The 20,362-nt window shown below is 40.0% G+C and overlaps 1 protein-coding gene across 4 annotated transcripts; it reads right to left on the bottom strand.

Annotated features, from left to right (window-relative positions):
* Nucleotides 1-649: 649 nt before the first annotated feature.
* LUBEL (Linear Ubiquitin E3 ligase) lies at nucleotides 650-17,989 on the bottom strand. Of its 4 annotated transcripts, none has more exons than XM_064697593.1 (18): nucleotides 17,864-17,989; nucleotides 14,265-14,409; nucleotides 13,990-14,200; nucleotides 12,317-12,453; nucleotides 12,127-12,252; nucleotides 11,551-11,856; nucleotides 11,036-11,353; nucleotides 10,659-10,959; nucleotides 9,401-10,594; nucleotides 8,952-9,151; nucleotides 8,678-8,896; nucleotides 8,070-8,622; nucleotides 4,203-7,999; nucleotides 3,866-4,132; nucleotides 2,841-3,298; nucleotides 2,405-2,776; nucleotides 1,934-2,102; nucleotides 650-1,106 (listed from the first exon to the last, which is right to left on the bottom strand). In XM_064697593.1, the coding sequence occupies exons 2-18, from the start codon at nucleotides 14,316-14,318 to the stop codon at nucleotides 1,071-1,073; spliced, it is 8,718 nt and encodes a 2,905-aa protein (XP_064553663.1). In that variant the 5' UTR covers nucleotides 14,319-14,409; nucleotides 17,864-17,989; the 3' UTR covers nucleotides 650-1,070. The 4 variants fall into 4 exon arrangements, with proteins under 4 accessions (XP_064553663.1, XP_064553662.1, XP_064553664.1 ...); XM_064697592.1 differs by lacking the exon at nucleotides 17,864-17,989 and adding an exon at nucleotides 14,856-14,940; XM_064697594.1 differs by lacking the exon at nucleotides 17,864-17,989 and adding an exon at nucleotides 14,856-14,940 and having other exon boundaries at nucleotides 11,036-11,161.
* Nucleotides 17,990-20,362: the final 2,373 nt, after the last annotated feature.

Genomic DNA, 20,362 nt, shown 5'->3' with positions numbered 1-20,362 from the left:
TAAGCTATAATAATGTTAAAATTCGATATGAAATCTGCCTAATAGAAATTATAGAAAAATAGTTAAATGAAGATAACATATATATTAAATAGTTGTCTTTGTCTATTTATCAAGAGATATATAATAAATTTATCCTTGCATAATTATATTAGATTATATTATATTATAATTGTTATCGAGACATTTAAATGTTGTTTTTATATGTTTAAAGATGGATTGATATAGAGGATTAAGGCATTATTAGCCTTTTTATTAATATTTTATAGCGTTTTTAAATCCTTTTTGATATGCCTTTTTGATATACTTTTCATGCCATATAAACTGATATGCCTTTATGCTGATCTTTTGCTATATCTCTGGAGAATTGCCTTTCATAGCGTTGTCCGAAGATTTTCTATTTCTGTTTCTCCAGATGCTGCCACAAATGTTGTTAAAACAAATAAACACTTAACTTACCTTTTCAAAATATACGATATTTTCATATTATTTTTTCTATTTTTTCTTAAATCAACATTTGAATATTTTTTGGAGGCGCAACCACTTTGATTTCTATAAATTGGTTTATTTTGGCATCGTAAACGGCATCTGGCATGAAAATATTTGGAATATATATTTAAAACACGCTTAGCGAAAAAAATGCATTCATTAATAAATTGTTGCACACACAAAAGCTTGTTTATTGGATGCCATTAATGCCACGTGTCTGTCTCTCTCTCGTCTGTCCATATAAAGTCTATGGTTTGTGTCTCGGCTGATGCTGTGCAAAACAAAAATCATTTCAAATTGCTTACTAGCTAAACAAATAGATCTGTGGGTGTGTACGAATGGGCGGGGGCGGGGGCGTGTGAATGTCTAAAAAGCTGTCTAAAATTTACATAAACATATATGTGTATGCTCTATATATATATATAAAAATGTCTATATAAAAATGTATGCGATAAATCATAAAGAATTGCATGATATGAAAAAAAGTGCAGCACTCAAAGAGCGACGTCCAAGTTGTTCAGGAAGAGCCATATCCAGCCGGGTCCAGCTATTGTATATATATGTATATATATATACGATCGCACTCAGGCCGATTTCAGTGGTATATGTTGTTTGATTACCTATAGAGAAGGAGGCGAGAGATAAACATTTGTATTTGCTATTTTCCTTGTTTACAATTAAATACTAATAAAGGCGAAGAAAAAAAAACAAAAACCAATTAAGACGCGTGTGAAATACGTCAGAGTCGAGGCTAAATTTAGGCGTACGTATTAGCCAAATGTTTTTGTTTTCAATCGATCGACGGCTATTAATAGCGGGGGCGTGAACTGATTCATCGGGTCAAAACAGCCGCAGGAAATGCGTTTTTCCGCGTAAAACAAACTCAATAAAAAGTAACACGCAAAGCCAAACAATTTGTTAAAGGGAAAACCAACAAGCAGGCAAGTTTACCGAAGTTTATATACACTATCACAATTAAATATATTATGCTGATCGTAAAAATTTAGATTACTCTATCATATAGTCTGATAAGTTAAGCTACGAACTTCGGGTTTCAGACATACATTAATTTTTATCCAAATATTTAAGCCTTTTATTTCCCAAAATATTGTAAAAACTCTGATTCTTGTTGCTTGTGAGGTTGCTCAAAAAATCTCCTAAATCTTAAAATGTTTTTTTTATACCAAAATTCCAAGCAAAATCGGTAGTTCCTATGAGAACTATATGATGTATCTGTGCTTGCTTTCACAAAATTTCATTCGATTAAAGTTTCTTTTTAAACAGAGACAATAATTTTCACATGCCTTTATGCTATATCTCTTACTTCTGCTCAAAAATGTACTCTACGGCTCTTGATGCGCTACACATTTCATAACCAAATCAATATACCCAGCTGCTCTAGTGTATCGAAATCAATAAAATCGCCAATTGATGGCATTGAACTAACCTCAGAGCACATGTTCTTGTAGATCTCGTCGGTGTCCCAGGGCCCACGTTCGGGCAGGGCAATGCCACGCCTACGTAACTCCTGTACGCAGTCCGTCAAATCGAAAATGGGCAACGGATCGATGCTGGCCTTGGCCACCTTCCCAGCCAAATACTCTACGTAATGTGTGCTGCAAAAAAAAAAACAAACAGATTAGCTATAGATCTAATTACAAGCACAAGAGCTCCGCATCAAGTCAATCGAAACGAATACGCGTAAAATGATTTCGATCGAGCGTACGAGCTGTTCGAGTTGCAAACAAAAAAATGATTCGTTCGAGTCGAGCGACTGAGCTCGCTTCAAACTCGACTCGCACATGTTGCAGACTCGAGCAGTTCGAACTTGGCTTGATCGAACTCGAGTTAGTTTGCTTTCGATTGAGTATTCGAGTAAGATGCAGTGCTCGAATAGGAAATGTCTTATAACACCTACCGACACATGCCCGCATGTTTTTCGGGCACTTCGCTGTTGCAGACAGTGTCGACTAGGCCCTGTGGTGTCTCCTTCTGCAGCGGTATGGGACAGCGTGCCTGGGCGCGCGCCTTGCTGGAGCTGCTTGGCTCGTCCTGCAGCTCCACAGGTTCCGTGTCGAACTTGACCTTGTGCTCCTTGAGCAGGAACTGCAGCTGCAAGGGTATCTTGTCGCGCAGATAGAAGAGACAATTGCGTGGATGATGGGCATGCAAGCCCAGCTTGGCGCAGTACGGGGAAATGTTGCACTTGGCGCCCATCATGAAGGGTCTGGCGCAGCCGTAGCAGAACTCAAATTTACACTGGGTGCAGGTGAAATGCATGCAGCCGCCCCTGAAAACAAAATATTCGAATTAGAATCCTATAGAGAATAAATCCTAAAAGTAGCCTGGCCCACCTGGCCAATGAATAGCGAAACTTGCACTTGGGACAATCGATGCCATTTTGGGCCAAATGCTCCTGTACTCCTTGGGCCTGCAGCTCCGGATCGTTCTCCCGCTTCCACTCGAGATACGCCTCACAGCTGGTGCCCTCGTGTTGGCGTTCCCAGGGCTTGCGGCACTGGGCACAGGTCACCGAACCACAATCGGGGCATATCAAACGCTTCTGCTTGGGTCGGGCAAAGAAACCCGAGGAGCACTGTATGCACCACTTGAAATTGGGATCCTGCAACAGTGTACGATCCCGCAGTTTGCGCTGGAACAGCTCGTGCACATCGCTGTCCAAAATGCTCTTCAGAAATATATCCAAATTGGAAAAGTATTCCAAATGTTCATCCTCATGCTGCAGCTCGTTGCTCAGCTCGGGCAGCTTACAGTACGGGCAGCTGCAATCGTTTATACTGCGGTCGGTTATCTGTATGGAAGAAGGCAAGCAGTTAAATCTAGGGAAATAAATTGTAGGATTAGGACTGGGACTAGGAATTGACATCTCAAACTGAAGACTTGACACTGAGGAATAAACTTCTTCCATCGGCGAGAAGTAATTGACTTGTATGATAGCTTGGAGGAAGAACAAGACCTCCAAGGGTAATAAAGGAATTAATTCCAAGGAAGTGAGTCGATTTAGTATAACAATTCCATCCTAGGGAATTAAAAGATGCTTTAACTGTAGGAAGGGACTTGGACGATGGACTGATGTGCTTATTGCTGCCCTTAAAAGGCAACTTAAGACATTTCGAAATCATTTCCTAGGCGCTGCTTGTAGGAAGACGAAAGAACTATGAACAACCTTTGTTAATGTTCAGACTTTCTTTGAGGTGGAAGGAAGCAACTGGTCTATTTCCAGCTCGTGGTTTGTGCTCAGTGCTCACTGCTCAGATCAGGGCTAGTTCACCATACCTTCATCAGGAAGGTTGAATAAGTATTGCCTTATTATTACTATTATGTAAGGATATATCCGTGAAGTCGCTTGATCACCCACCTGTACGGTGAAATAGCTTTTGGCGCACTGTTTGCAACATTTGTGGGTGCACTTCAGCATGGACACAATCTGATTCATTGGATAGTTATTCATGCATAGCTCGCATTCCTGCTGCAACATGGATATGGCCTGATCCAAATCCGAGCACTCTCTGGCCGCCCACAGAGCGACATCCTCCTGGAACTTCATGTTCACCAGAGTGGCGGCTATTTGTGCTTCCGCAATGTTCGTCACCAGCTGCTGTTCCACATATTTGCGTGCCAGCACCTGTAAATGAGAGTAGAAGAGAACCAATTGTATCAGGCATTTACTGAGCTATCCGTTTGGATCTACACACCGCTGGCTCCTCAATGACTGGTTCCTGGACACTGGGATAGGCGCGAAAGACGGGCATGCTGAGTTTACGCTGAAGCATTTCGGCCTTGACTGGTGCCGGCAGCTGTTCCTGGTCATCCTCCTCTGTAGCCGAGGTCTCGTAGTCGTCATCCGAGAAGCAGGTTTCGTGGTATTTCTTTTTGGGTATCCTTGGCTGAGTTCGGGGCTTCAGAAGAGCGTTAACCGCAGCCGCTGCCCCACTTGTGCTGGGCCCATCCAGTGTGGTTTTTGTATTGAATTTGTTGATGGCCTCAGTCAGGGATTTCTTATTGCTGGGGCTACTCTTGAGCGGCACACGACTTGCTGTCGTTGGACTCGATGGCGCTTGCTTCTGCAGGAACTCCTGCTGTATGCGTTTGACGGAGGAGATGCCCATGGGCGCGGAAAAGGACTTGGAACGCAACGGCAATTTCTTGGTGTTGTTGTTTGTGGTTTCATTTGTGAGCTTGGGTATTTTGCTAACCGGGGTCTTGGTGGCTTTGGGTTGAGTGCTGAGTGCTTTGGTAGTTGTTGGTGTCTCTGTTTTGGTTGTCTTTTTGCTTGTTGTGGCGTGTGTGTTGTTGTTGGGGATTACCTTTTTGGGCTCTTCCAATACTGTTTCGCTAGGTGGTTCCAATGGACGGGTTTCGGAGTCGACAATGGGTGGAGCGGGAGTTAGGGGTAAGGCAGTTGGCACAGTCAGTGCCTCAGCTGGTTGAGAAACCGGCTCTAAAACAATTTCCGCGGGCAGTTCTACTGGTCGACTTTCGGTAAGAGCTATCGGTGTTGGGAAAATAGATTCCACAGTCTCTCCGACCGAAGTCTCAGCTTCATTTGCAGGCTCTTCCGGAGCAGAAGCTACAACTGGCTCAGCTTCAATTGTTGATGCTGCGTCTAGTTTTATGCTCTCCTCGACTGCCCTGCCTGTGAAAGAAACAGTCTCAGTTTCCTCAGTTGGCTCAGTTTCATGATTTGTGGGCGTGACTGATGAGGTGCTCGTGACTGCTTCATGCGTGTCAGCTAATTGTTTTTGTTCTGCCAGTGCGTCTTCTTCCTCTTCGAATTCATCCTCCTCGATAATGTCTTCAATTTCGGTGCCTTCTTCGTCGCCTTCCACCAAACCAGCAGCTGCACCACTGGAGGCCTCCTCAATAAACGAGGCGTGCTCGTTATAGGTGCCTTCTTCCTCACCCTCACTGTCATACCAGTCTTCCTCTTCGCCCTCATCGTACTCATCGGAGTAGTCTTCGGAGTAGTCCTCCTCGTCGGTGGACTCAAACTCATCCATGCTTATCTCGTCGCGCATTTGCTTGATCAAACGTTGGGTGTCTTCCACAAGTTCACTTAGATTTTGCTTGGTAGGATCTCCAGATGGTATAAACTCCTTAAAGACCACCGGTTCCGCATCGGATTCACTTGAATGCGAACTGATTGTGGTACTGCTAGGAGATTGTACTACACTCAAGCTCTCCGTCGGCTCCTCAGGGTTGAGAACGAGCAGCACTTCACTTTCTGGCGATTTTGGAGGGTGTTCCTCACTGTCCAGACTATAGAGCTCTGTGTCGGAGGGAGATTCATCGTGTGCCTGCTGCTCCTCACTGCCGAACTCTGTGGCATCTTCAAAGACCTCCTCCGAGTCGTTGGGTGTGACTACCTCGGCAGATGTGTTCCGCTCGGTTGTTGGTTCTGCTTGCGAGTTAACATCTTGAGCTTCTGGCATGCCTTCTTCCGTACTGGATTCCTTATGCTCCTCGGAATTCGTAGTGGTTCTTTCAACCTCTGCTGTTGGCGTATGTGTACTATTTCTGCTTTCGCTGCGCAGACTATTTGTGCTGAGAGTTCGCACGGGTATTTTAGAGAAACGTTTGGGACTACGTTTCTGATTGGACGCCACAGCAATAGTTGGAATTAACTCAATTGTGCTACTTGTGGGAAGCTCTGTTTGGGCTAGGGCGGCTAAGGATGGCATTCTTTCGGCTTGCTCTGCAGCTCGTGTTACTTGTATCTCATCTGCTTCTAAACTAGGAATGCTCTCCCCAGCTTGAGTAGGCGCGTTTTCGAACTGTGAAACTTGTGGGGACTTTGAATTATCTTCAGAGCCCTGTGAAGCTCCTTCGACTTCCACAACATTGACCAAAGTCTCAGATGGTTCCAAATGGTCGTTGTTTGGTTCTGTGTCAACTGCTTCAATTTGAATTGTTGAAGGAGGACTTCCAGCTTGTGTTTCCGTTTCTGTTTCAGGTTGTAAAAGCGCTTCCACTGCTTGTACTTCTTCCGTTTCGGCCTGTAGTTCCTCCTTAGATTCTTCAGGTGTAGCTTGTACTGCTGCTTTAGCTTCTTCATTAGCTTGTTCTGCTCCTGCGACTCCTGCTTCGGCTTTTACTTCCATTACAGCTTCTGCAATTCCTGCTACAGCTTCAGTTGCTGTTTTTTCAGACTGTACTTCTATCCCAGCTATGTTTGGCACTGTGTCTATCTGAAGCAGTTCTATCTGCTCCTTAGGTTCGCTTTGTTCCAACACTTTCGCTGTAATGTTGGGCAACCTATTTCTGTTTTCCGGCTTTTGACTTTGATCGCGTGTTCTTCCTTTTTTCGGCAACTGGGATCTTTTATTTCTTTTATTATTTTCTCGACTTGAGCTGGGCTTCTCCTCAAGTTCAGCTGTTGTCTGAGCTGTAACCCTCGACTCGAGAGCAGAAGGTGCCAAATTTTCTTCTGGTGAAATCTCTTGTGACTTCTCAGTTGCAATAGCCGTTGGGACTAAAGAGCTGTGAGCTGGTAGCTTGTTTGTCGACGCATTGATAAGTTCCTTTGGGATTATTTCATCAGACTTTTTAGCAGATGTAGAAGGATCTGAGCTAAGAGAAGACTGCGCTGCGATTGCCTCCACTACTGTAGATGGGCCAGCATCTCTATCGTTGGGTTTTCTATCAGTCTCCAGATTGTGCAAATTGTGGCTCTGCTGTTGGCTCACTGTGGCCTCTGGTAGTTCTTCTTCTTTTACAGCTTCCACCTTGGGTGCCATATAGCTCTTGTAGACAATGTGCTCCGCATCCTCCAGGTCATCCAACTTGAATTCCGATTCATGCCATCTCTCCATGCCACGATCAAACTCCAGTTTAAAGTTGGCTATTTCCGTGGCATAAATAAAATTCGGTGGCAATTCCTCACGTATGGCACTCTCTCTTAAATTTGGCCTGATGAACTCTTCCATGATATAAAGCCCAGGATCAGGCGGCGGTGGCGTGGGCTCCTTTTCTGGGATTGGCTCAGGCGCAATTGTGTTTATTGGTGGCGCTACTTCTATAGGTTCCATGGGTTCCATAAGCTCTTGCTCCACCTGCTGCACCAGATTGGGCTCAATATCCTGTATGTGCTGCCAGACAAAGTTTTTGACATCGTCGCTGGACTTGTCCGACAAAGCGGTTGGGGATTTCAGTGTGCTAATCGGACTTTTGGTAAGAATGCGCATGACTTCCGGATCCGTTTCATACTCCTGATCGGGCTTGCCCTTGAAAGTCTCCAGCATGGTCTCAATCGAACGAAGTACTTCCTGATTCTGCTTGGCCTGATTCTGTTCCATATTGCCAATGAGTATTTCGAGATTCTTGAGCGTACTATCTTCTAGCTGGTAAGGACTGGGCGTGGCATATGTAGACTTGGCAGGACTATGAGTGTCATCAGTGTATAGAGCATCGAATGGATTGGCAAGCGCTGGACTCTCACTGTTCTGCATTTGCAAACAGTCCAAAGCATGTGTGTTGAGAAACTCATGGATGTCTATACAGAGATGAAATAGATCTATGAATAGTGTGTGATACATATGTGGAATTTCGAACTACAAACTAACCCGACTTGTTATCTACGGCCACGCTCTCATTCTCCACGCCGTTCGGCGAGCCCCAGATGCGCATTAGAAATGGTTTGAGCTGTGTGCGATTCAGTTCCATCAAAGCCTGCTCCACATTACCTTGATGCGCCGTCAACGCATTCACAATGTCCTCACTCAGGAAATTCCCCTTCGCCGCCAGCTTGCGATACTTTTGCTGTCGCTGCTGTATGCACTCGGCCACCGCCTGCCAAACATTTCCAGCCGAGCTCCGAAGCGCCTCACGCGCCTCGTTCTGTGAGATAGTTCCGATTGTGTTCTCCGCCCGCTCCTGACCGTACTTTGTGGATAGGCTCTGCACGGTCTGGACCAGCTTGTGCCAGTTCTCGCGCAGCCATTGTATGGGATGCATATCCGGGCCGCAATATTTCAGAGCTGCTTCCAATTCTTCCACAGTGAATTTATAGAGCTCCAGTTCCTTGAGTATGATGTGCATTTCGATCTCGGGATCTCGTGCTGGTTCGTGCTTGTAGCCAACCGATTCGTGCGGCAAATCAAATGGTGACGAGGTTTGCTGTCGATCGGAATAAACATAAAAATAAGCTTCGTCAAGCTCAGACTCGACTTACGTGCTGCAGAGTTCTGAGATCGTTTATGAAATTCGGTCGTCTCGTCAGCTGCCCGCTGTTATATAGAACTGCGGCGGGCTCCGGCTGCATTCTTAAATCCCGCTCGTTCTCCTGCGTCAGCTGTGAGCTGCTGCGATAGTAGATCTTCCGCTCCATCCTGGCTGGCTCCGGATGGGAAGTAGCAGCAGCTGCTGCTGCAATGGGCAGCGCATCGTAGGTCTGCAAAAGTTGCTACTTAGCCCAGAGCTTAAATTTACTTGAGATTTCTTGTTACTTGTGTGGAGATGTTCTGCGGCGGAGGTGACGTAGCCATTTCACGTGCCTGTCGCAGCGGGTCATCCGGTTTCGGGGCTGCCAGCTCCCTGGGCGGGGTGCCGCCACAGCCGGTGGAGACTTTTTGCGCCTGCTTGAGTACCTGTTCCGCCTGTGCCTGTATGCTCTCATCCAGTGTATTCCAAATATTCTCAACGGATTCTGGAAGGTATGGATGAGAGCTTTTAAAACAAAACAAAACTCAAGGATGTTTAGTTTGGGACTTGACTTGTATTTCGTATAGTTTCATTAAATGCGTTAATTGTATGTTCTAACAGTTACAGTTGGTTATTACAGGGTATACACAAGTTAAAGTCTTGTCTTGTTTTTAAATGGAGAGGGTGTGTTTTTTTTTTTTTGCCGTTCAGCTCTTGGTGCCCTCGAAAAATGAGATTTTCTTGAGAATCCTACCTTTGTGTATGAAACCCTTGGAGAGGGAACTATCCGTTTGATTGTCCGATGTGGACTTCAGCTTGGACTTGACAGCTGTTGCGGATTTCTTAATGTTGGCCTTGGATTGTATCGCCTGTTTGGGCTTGACTGCAGCTGGCAGCTTGGACGTGCTTTGTGTGGCCGGAACAGCCTGCTCCACGGATCTTGTGGTCTTCATGGCGCTCTTGCGCACAAGCTTGTCCTCTGATTGAGTTGTTGTCGTCGTCGTCTTGGGCTCAACTGTGGTGGATCTGTTTTCGATCTTGTTGGTTGCCTTTGGCTTGACGGGTGGTTTGCATGGCGTCTTGCAGCATATAGCACAGATTTTAATATTGGGCTCATTCACAAATGTGCAGAACTCGCATTCCCATTCGTGATCGGGCGTCGTTGGCGGCGGACCTAAATCATCTTCTGTCGCTTCCTCCACTGCAACTGCTGTTGGAACTTCCGCTTCCGCCTCGCTCTCCGAGGCGGTGACCTCCTCCACCACCTCCTCGTACTCGGATTCGCTTTGCTCTGTCTTAGCTGGCGTTGTGTCCGTCAGCTTCTGCACAACCGCCGCTGCCTGCGTATTCTCATCCTTCATTTCTGGCCTGCGCTTGGACTCGGCTCGTTTCTCTTTCGTCTTTTGCTGATCTGCCTCCTGCAGTTTCTGTTGGATTTTAGCTTGGACCAAAGCACGTGCCCCCGAACCCTCCGACTCCAGATCCGAATAGATGCGACTGGTTTTCGATAGTTCCTGTTGATGACGCTTCAAGGTGCCGCCTCCTGCATTTGAATCCCGCCGGTCGGGCAGCCACTCGCTCTGCACGGACTTGGCTACGGAGCCGCGACGATCGCGCATTTTGTGCTGCCTGCCGCCGTGTCGCTGCTCTCCGTCCAGCTCATCGTTGGCCCCGTTGCTCATCAGCTGCGAGGCGCTGGACAAGCGCCGCTGACGCTGATGATGCTGATGGGCGCGCGAGGCGCTGGTCATGCCCGAGCGATTCGAGACCAGGGACCGCCGGTCATCCTGATCGGAGTCCTCGTCGTCGGTGAGCTCATCGTCCACATAGCTGCTGCGCTTGCGCCGCACGGACACGGACACGGACTTGCGGCTGGGCGTGGGCGAGGCGGCGTAACGAGCGCGCGACGTGGCACGCGAGGCAGCTGTGGGTGGCATGCCCATGACGCCTTGAGGGGACAAATGTACAGGGTATAAGTTAATGCGAGCATAGTATGCATTATGGCAGTTCACCTGGATGCATCATGGGATAACCCGCTGCGCCCGGATACATATTGGGCATCATGCCGCGCTGGGTCATGAACACGGGCGGCGGATAGTGCGGCGGATGCTGCTGCAGCTGCTGCTGCTGTGGCAAGTAGCCGGCGCCCAAGTTGAGCGACAGATTCGAGTGATTGAACTGCTGCTGGGAGCCAAACTGTGACCACTCATCGCCAGGCATTTGAGCATGTGGATGCGGCGACGGCGGCGGCGGCCAGTTGGGCTGTTGATGGATCTGGCAGCCGGCGCAGTTGAGCTGCGCCAAGGATTGGGCCTGCGAACAGAAAAAGGACTCCGTTTTAGATCGAATAAGTCAAAGCTAGGACAAAAGGGAATATCCACGGACTTACCTGTTGCATGCGCTGACTGGCCAGCCAGGCGCCGTTCGGCTGATTCTCGGCGAGAGGACGACGCGAGTTCAGGCTGTTCAAATTGAACACGGAGCTGCTCATTTGGCGACGCTGACCGCTCGCTGCCTGTCGTTGTTGTAGTTGTTGTTGTTGTCGTTGTTGTTGTTGTTGGAGCAACAGGGAATTGTGAAAATTGTGTGAATCATCCGATAGATCAAAATGCGATGAATTCAAACCGGATGACATGCTGCCGGAACGAAAATGCGATGGCGATGGTGAAATGTTGTTGTTTGACCAATGCTCGAAGTTCGCCAAATGCTGCGTTTCAGTGTAGGATGCACAAAGAACGAGAAAGAGAGAGAGAGAGAGAGAGCGAGTGCGTGTGTGTGTGTGTGCGGGGTGAGACAAGGACAAGACATTGACGCACACACGATACGAACACGATATAGATGAGGGACAACATTGTGGAAATTTGAATGGAAGGGGGGAGGGGGGGATTCTCCATCCGGGCTTACCTGTTCGCTGCCCGTCGTGTCGTGCAGCGCTCTCTGTTGGCGGTAGCGCATTTGGAGCTGGGCCATGCGATCCAGCGTGGCGTTCGCCTTGGTCTTGATCTTCTCCAGCTGCACGGAGGGCGGGCGGCTGATCGTGTCGAATACTGATTTGGGCGTGCCGGAGCGCGAGGAGCCGCCGCCCTCGCTGGGCGCCGAACGCGGCGGCTCCGGCAACGGGCGATTGTTCATTTGGGGCGCTCCTGTGCCCCGCCAGACGCCAGAGGCATTGGACTTGTGCGAGGGCGTCGGCGAGGCCGGCGGCAACATCTGCAAAAGAGTTTTCGGTTTGGTTTCCATTTCGCATTTTTCGCTTGATCTTGTCGTGCAGGAGGCAGGCAGCATTAAGGTTTTCTTTCGTATTTTGTTGTTCTTTTTCGTTTTTGTTTTTGTTTTATTGAAGCATTCAAAAATCAATTACAAACTTGTACTAAATGGTAGCTAACTAGGCTGGCTTGGCTTGGCTTGGCTTGGCCCTAGGCCCACTTGTACTAGTACGTAGTTTGTATTTTGGTTTTATAAAATCGTGCAGTGGCGTACCTGTTCCTTGCGGCCCAGAAACGGTGTCAACAAGCCGCGCTTGCTGCGTCGCGGTGGCGCCACCGGCGGTGTGCCGCCTCCCGCCGCCGCCTTCGGTGGCACGGGCGGTGTGCCCTGCTCCACAGCCTGCCAATGTGTGTTCAGCTTGGACATTATTGAAATACTCTATATGGAGTTGATGGCAACCCACCTTGCGTATATGCTGCTTCCGCTTGGGATGCTTGTGGAACATGTCATCGCAGCTGGCGCAAAAGATTTGACCCGCGCACTCGGCACAGGTCACCCAGGGATTCTGTGAGCCGCACAGTGTGCATTTCAGTTTGTTATCTACACGAATTAAACGTTGACATTTTTAATAGATATTATATTAATATGGAAAATTTCAATCTGAGCTTAACCAAAGTCTTGATAAGAAAAATATTAAAATAACGATGGTTTTTCTTTAGATTATTTTGAACTAGTTTTCGTAGTTTTACGTTAAGATATCTATTAAACTAAATAAACAACATTTTCAATACTTTATTATATAGTGGAACTGATCCAGAAAAGGAAAAATATGTTAGATATTTCTAAAAAAATATTTTGAACCTGCCTCAGAAAAGCCTAGATTTTCTCAGATAAAAGACAACAGTCTGGTATAAATAGAGATATTCGAACGTAATTTTACAGATCTATATCGAGTGATAAATATATTTATATATATTTAAATGTAATTTCTTATACGTTCCTTTTCAACTCACTTTAATGGATAACTTTTTACTTAACTGATCTTTCATTCTGCTCTATAAATAAAATCAAATGTGCCGGAAGTACGACCCTAGTATATCTGCTGTATCTAGAAATACTTAGAATTACTTTTCAACTATTTTTTGATTCTAGTTAAATTTATACTCTAGCATTTGCAATAGTTCTTGAAGCTCTACTGTAATTTAAAATAACTCTAATATTTCTGGTTAAGTACTATCATCTTTTCTTTATGGTACTTCCAGATATGATTATTTATTATTAGATATCTATATTATATTATATATATAGTCTAGTATTGTTCTCCTCTGATATTTCTGGTTAAGTACTGCCTAATTTTTTTAACAATCATACTTTTTTTTGTCATATATTTTTGTTAGTTTTTAAAATTTTGTTACTTCTATTATATCTAAAATTACTTCTCTTGTGTATTCTGTTAAAGTACTAACGTGTTATCATAGTTCTTCTAGAACTACTTTTCTAGTATTATTAGTCCTCTAGGAATACATTCTTAATATTTCTGGAACTAGTAATAGTATTTCCCAGGTAATCCTAGCGTTTTTAAAAATATTTTTAAACAATTTCTAGTGCTTACTAAATTCCGTCTCTAATATTTTTGGTATATTTTCTTATTTAACTCTATTGCTTCTGGTTAAGTACTACTCTCTTTTCTTCTGTTGCGTATAAATATTCTTCGTTAGTATTCTTGATGTACTAGTCGAGTATTATTTTAAATTTGTATTTCTGGTGGATTACTTCCTAATTGTTAACAGAATTAATTTGTGTAATATTGTTTTTTTTTTTAGTTCTAATATTTGTAAAAGTACTTCTCCTGTGTGTTCTGCTGGTGTACTGCCGTACTTTTATTGGTCTTCTTAAAGTACTTTCCTAGTATAACCTTTAACTATTTTCTTAGTATTTCTGTGTCTCCTAAACGATTATCATTACTACTTCTGGTACTTCAAGAAATTATTATCTATTACTGTTTGTAATTCTTCAAGTACTACTCTAGCATTTTCTTCTTCTTTTATAATCTATCACTTATCTCTAGTATCTCTTCTTCTATAATCTACATATTGCCTCTAGTACTTTCTTCTTCATCTATAATCTATCACTTGCCTGGCGTTTTGGTGCGAATCTGTGTAGTTTTCATGGGCTCATTTGAGTACTGCTGCTGATTGGAGAACTCGATGACTTCGTAGTCGGGTTCGGGTGTGTTCTTCGTCTTGGGTGGCAGTGTCGGCACCTTCAGCTGACTTCCATTACTCGCCGCATTACCATTCATGGGCGTAGGCGGCGGCTTGGGTCCAATGCGATCGTTCGCCTCGTTCTATATGCAATGCAATCGATAATTCGAATTCTCCAACTCCGAGACTTCTCTGGGGTCTACTCACCACCCAGGCGGGCATTGTGCGTATGTTTTTATTGAGCAATTGCGGTGTCGTCATCTTTCTCTCTTCGCCTGCGTCTGCTGCAGCCGTTTTGTTCTACAGTTCGTCTGCTTCTCCTTCTTCTTCTTCTTCTTATTTCTATTTCAATCTTTGGGTATTATGAAAAACAAAAAAGTATTTAGCAAAAATGGAGCATATGTGGAGAAGCTACGAGCTGTTTAACGAGTTGTTTATGTGGCAAAACATTTTTGATTTTACTGTTTTTTATTTTTGGAACCATGTCTAGATAAAGCATAATTTTTTTTGGGTGTATTCATTATTTTGTTATTTTTCGAATTTTCTTTACGTCTTTTATTTTCTACCCGATTTCCATATATTTATCTATTTCTTTTTGAATATTATAAATCTATTTTAAAAAAGAAACTAAGCGACATTTGTGCAAATTTGAATATATATATATATATATGCAAAAATAAATATATGTATATATATCTTGTGGACACTTCAAAAGACTTCATATTCAATTACACACAACTGCCAACATATATATGTTATTTTTTTCATATATTTCTAGAATATTTTTAGCCTGCTCACCTAAATTTTGAGACAAGTTCCTAGGTAAAAGCTGTTTGCAATGCGAAATGCAACAAAAATCCGCCCAATCGCCGCCAAAGTTGCTCCACGAATAAACCGTTCAAATATAGGCCAAAATATTTCGATTCAAAACAAGTCTAAAATGCAAGCTAAAAGCAGCTATGAGATACTCTCTGTATAGACTTAAAAAAAAACCATATATTTCTGGCTTCGAATATTTATATTTCAGAATAAAATAAACTCCAGCTGAGCCTGGAAATATGCAATGTTTTTATGAAATGCTTAAAAGAGTTTCCATAAAAACTATGCCAATATTTAGTCAAGCATTTCTGTCACAATTCTAAATTTACAGGGTATTAAGGCGCTCTGCCATAAACTGCGAAATTTTGCTGAAAATTTTCTTGTTTATTTATGAAACGAGGCGCAACAAGCAAAAGGAAATAATTCGTGTGACTCAATTAGTGCGAGCTGACAGCATGTCTAAGTGCATTTGAATACAAAGAGAGAGAGAGAGAGAGAGAGAGGGAAGAAGAGAATTGAAAATGTATGGAAAGAGTAGCACCAAAAAAAGAAAGAGTAAATAAGAAATGCAAATAAGAATTGAAGTAATCAAGAGAAAATGAAATCGAAAATATATTAAATAAATTGAGATAAAAGAATGAGTGATAAAAATAGCTGGTTAAAAGATTTTCTTAAGAGAGAGAGAGAGAGGAAAAGAGGGAGAGAGGGAAAGAGAGAGATAGAAAGAGCCCGCGCATATATGCAACAATCTATTGACGCATGTTGCATGACAAATGTCGAAGAAGCTAAAGTTTAGAAACAGGAAATTACTGTAGACATATTTTAAAATAGCTTTTGATTTAAATATAATCTGCAATTTTAATGTAAAATATATTAAATATAGGAATATGTACTAAGCAATCAAATTAATTATACTGGAATTGTAAACAAATATTCCGTGCTTTCCCGAACATTTATTTCCATTCAGAAATCGTATTTAGCTTCCAAATAAAATACAATAAACTTGAAATTTTTAAGAAAATTTCCATACTTTCCCGAACGCTCATTTCCACCCAGAAAAGTGGTTTAATGGAAATATCTTAAAAAATTTCTAGCAAGCTGTAAAATCTGTAATATAATTCAGCAAGCCTATATAAAATTATAAAGCTGCATTTGGACTTAATCTTGTTATTTTTTATAAAGAATTCCATCGGGCACTAACAAACGTTGCCTAGGAATATGTATTCGGCATTAAAATTCAATATGATACATTTCTCGAATTATTACAAAATTTTCCATACTTTTTGTAACGTTATTTAGCATTCAAATACAATTTTGGAATATTTACAAATTTTTACTCTCCCGAACGCTCATTTCCACCGATAAAAGTGAATTTAATGCAATCTGAAAGTATATTTCACCAACCTCTTTGGAAACGAGTCTTAAATCGATAGTCAAATATAAAATAGTTGGAAAAAAACAAAAACCGTTAAAAACGTTTATATTAAATTAACGTCTGGTTTAAAATCGATAACTGTTTATAATATGTATATATTTCATATATTTTTTTAATAACTTTCTTAAAGTTTTCTTTTTCGATAGACCCTCAGATAAAATGTTTTAATAACTTGGACAAATGCTGGGATAATTTGTATTTATTATTATTATATTAATTATTATTATATTTTTTTTTAATATTTGTTATTATTTTATTTGCTGGTATAAATAAATACACAACTAATATAATAATTTGTATATAATTTTTTTAATTTTATTTCTTAGTTATAGTCTTCCTATTCTGTAGTCCCTCAGGCAAAATGTTTTATTAACATAGCTGGGATAAATTACATTTATTATTATTGTATTATATATATTATTATTATTGATATTATATTAATTACAATTATGTCAAGATAACATTTTAAATATATTTTTTGTAGGTACTTTTTTAAAGTTTCCTTTTTCTATAATCAATCAGGCAACATTTTTTATTTAAGTATCTGGGATAATTTATATTTATTATTGTTATATTATTATTATTATTATTATATTAATTATTATTATATTTATTTAAATATTTGTTATCATTATATTTGCTGTTATTAATAATTACACGTATATGAATTAATATAATAATTTTGGTATATATATGTTTAAGTTAATTTTTTAAAACTTCCTTATTTTTATTATTATTGTTATTATACTTATATATGTTATTAATAGTAATTCCACTTATATCAACTAACATAATATTTTTAATATATTTTTTTTAATTATTTTTTCAAAAGTTTTCTGTTTCTATAAATTGCTTAGATTGTGAGTTTTTTTTTTTAAAAAAAGTTCTGTTTTAAGAACATCGAATATTTTTGTTGAAAAATATTGATTTAAGTTTTGTTTCTTTGTAAACTTAAGATTGTTTTTAATTTCATTTAATTTGTGTCTTTTATAAAGTATCTTGATCGACGCGTTCTACTCCTCCCTACTCCCTCCTTTCTCACTCTTTCTTCTGCCACGTTGTCGTTGGCAGCTTCAAGTGGCAGCTGCCCTGGGAGCCAGCCACACAGCACACACAGATACACACACACACAGTACGCACACACACACGTGCAAACGAGCGCAGAAACTATTTATAAACACTTTATTTCTTGCCTTCTTGTTAATTGCCTAAAATTTGCGTTTATTTTTTGCACAATTTGAATTGAACTTTATTTGTGCCGCAAATTAACCAAAAAGCAAACAAAAAAAAAGGCAAACTAATTTATTTAATGCGTAAATTTGGTTTATTTATTGAAAATGTGAAATGCCTTGAACTTTCAGCTGAATATATTGAACAGTTTTTTCTTGGGTTTAAATTTAGTTGTGTTTATTTTTAGCACACACCTCTTTTATAAATCCTTCATTTTTTTTTTTTTTTAATTTATTTCTTGCACATTGGCGTTATTTGTTATTGATTTTTGTTGTTTTTTGGTAATATATGGCCGGGTTGTGGCTCTATAAAGAACACTTACATAATTCGATTTGGCTTGTTTTTCGCGTACCGCCGCACTCAAAATTGCTGCTGCCAGCTGTTAGCACATGAACATATATACTTATATACTTATATATAGATATATAGATATATAGCTATAGATACTATATATGTAGTTGTGTGTGTGCGCCGCTCGACATGAAATATACTTTTGCTACGGTCTGGTTCGGCGATCGTCTCCCAACAAACTGATTTGTCTATTGGACATCTAAACAACATTTTTACCACAATCGCCCAGTTTCGGGACGTTGTCGCCGCAATATTTTTCTATTTTCTATTTTCTATTTCTTTTTTTTCTTAACTCTCATTTTCTCTATGTGTCTCCAATCTCTTGCATCATGTGCGTGTTTTTCTCTTTGTGCGTCTATTTCGGGCTTTTCGCATTATCTTATAAAAATACTACGGAGCGTTCGTATAGACAAGTTTTTCGGGCTTGACGCGTGTGTGAAAAGTTTGGGAAATTTCTTCTACTTGTTTTGATTTTCTTAACTTTTCTTTTATTGTTGTTAAACATTTTGCATGCATTTTAATCTGCTGCTTATTTTGCTTGTGACGTTGACGTTGAGTCGCGGCTAAATTATTTATGGATTATTTATTTATTTATCTTTCTTCCTGTATTTTGAAAAAAAATATTACCATATATATTTAGTATATAAAAGTATAAAGTATATATTTATTTTTAATATTATAAAACCGCATTTATAATAGCTTCATAAATATATAAATATTTAATAGTAAAATAATTAATATTAATGAAATTGTAGTGTAATTAATGTTAACGAATTTCGGGTTAAACATTTTCATTAAAAAGATTTATTTATTAATGAACCAATGCTGGTAGCTTTCAGGTTATCTTATATTACAAATAATATTTTACTTTGCAGTAATTATAACAATAAATTGTAAATTTATTAGATCTAAGGAAAGAATTTTTTAAGCTTATGTTTAATCAAGGTACTATTGGCAGAAAAATCAAAATGCACTTCGGTTAGGAGATTGTTATAAAGCTTTAATGTTCTAATCATCATAAATTGATTAACCAATTAAAATTGAGAGTAAAATAGAATGGAGCACGAGGATTTCTCTGAATATAATCCTGACTGCAATTCTTGCCTCAATAAATCAATATAGAATCTCTAAGTTATTTTCTACTTCCGCTGGTATAGAACCTTAAATTGTTGATCGTGAAAGATTTTACACATTTTATATTATGACAAGCATTTTTTGTATTATTTTGAAACCATCAAAAGTTAATATTTAAAGCAGTAATATATAGTGACATATCCCCTACTCACACTTTACGACTTAGATTAGACGAGAACAATTGTACGTTGCTGTTAAGTTAGTTTCCCACAGAAAATCTGAAAAAAGATCGAATATCAATTTCTATAGGCCGAAGTCAGTTCTAATCTAGATTATTAATCTGGAGGTTCTTCGATAAGTTTCTCGTTTCTCTAGTGTAGAGGGCTCAAGAGCTTTTGATATTATATTTGCAGATTTTGTTTTATTATTATTTTATTTATCTTTTTTTTTGGCTAGTATACCCTGTACTCTTCGAGTTAAGAGGCTGCGCTCATTACTATCTTAATTACATATTGTATCAAAATATAGCTTATTTTTATTAAAACAAGTTTCTTTTCTATTGCAAATAGATACATAAATTATTAATAGGTTACTTTATTTAAATACAGATATATACATTTTTTTTGATTTTTTTTCTGAGCGATTCTACTAGTTATAAATTTGTTATATATATATAAATAATAATATAATCTTTATAATATTAATAATTTAAATTCTTTAGAATATTTATACATTGTAATAAGAATCTCTATTCTATAAAATATAAATAATTTTTATTGATAATTCTTAATCTATAAAATATTAATAATTTATATTCATAATTTTAATTCTAAAAAATATAAATAATTTCCATTAATAATTTATATAATCTCTACATATGCCAATTAATTTATTAGATCTTGGGTTTTGATATATGCCATCTCCTGCTGTTACTCATAAAAAATTTAACAAAATTGCAATTAATTTTTGTTTAAAATTAATTGAAAATTAAAAAACAAAAATATATTCAATTTATACGAAAAGTTGAATGAAATGCTTGAATATCAGTAATATGTTCCTCTAAACCCCTGAAGGTATTGTTGAGTATATCGAGTTGAGTATATCTAGTAATAAGATTGGAATATTTCTTTTGAATATAACATATCTATTCTATTTGTAGGCGCGAAATAAGATAAACTTTTTTGTACACCTTTAAAACAATTTTTTTATCAACATTTCTTATATAGAAGTACCTAAACAAATAATTTAAATATTTATAAACAATACAAAACACATTAAATTCAATACCTGTTAAAAATATACTCTTAACAGATTTATTAAACCCTTTATATACATTTATGAATCATATCCACGCACGCTTCAAAAGCGCCACCTGCCGTCAGCGTGCTTACAAATC

Source organism: Drosophila montana, unplaced genomic scaffold, assembly GCF_035044405.1.
Source record: "Drosophila montana isolate Dmon_TW-CO22-7 unplaced genomic scaffold, ASM3504440v1 contig_402_1, whole genome shotgun sequence".
Taxonomy (NCBI): domain Eukaryota; kingdom Metazoa; phylum Arthropoda; class Insecta; order Diptera; family Drosophilidae; genus Drosophila; species Drosophila montana.
This window is presented reverse-complemented; position numbering and strand designations above follow the sequence as displayed.

Bases quoted from the DNA above. Each gene is read 5' to 3' on its own strand.
- LUBEL (XM_064697593.1), bottom strand. From the start codon at position 14,318: ATGACGACACCGCAATTGCTCAATAAAAACATACGCACAATGCCCGCC. The intron at 10,960-11,035 runs GTAAGTCCGTGG...TTCTGTTCGCAG, and splicing joins CCAGTCAGCGCATGCAACAG to GCCCAATCCTTGGCGCAGCT. The intron at 10,595-10,658 runs GTGAACTGCCAT...TGTCCCCTCAAG, and splicing joins TTATCCCATGATGCATCCAG to GCGTCATGGGCATGCCACCC.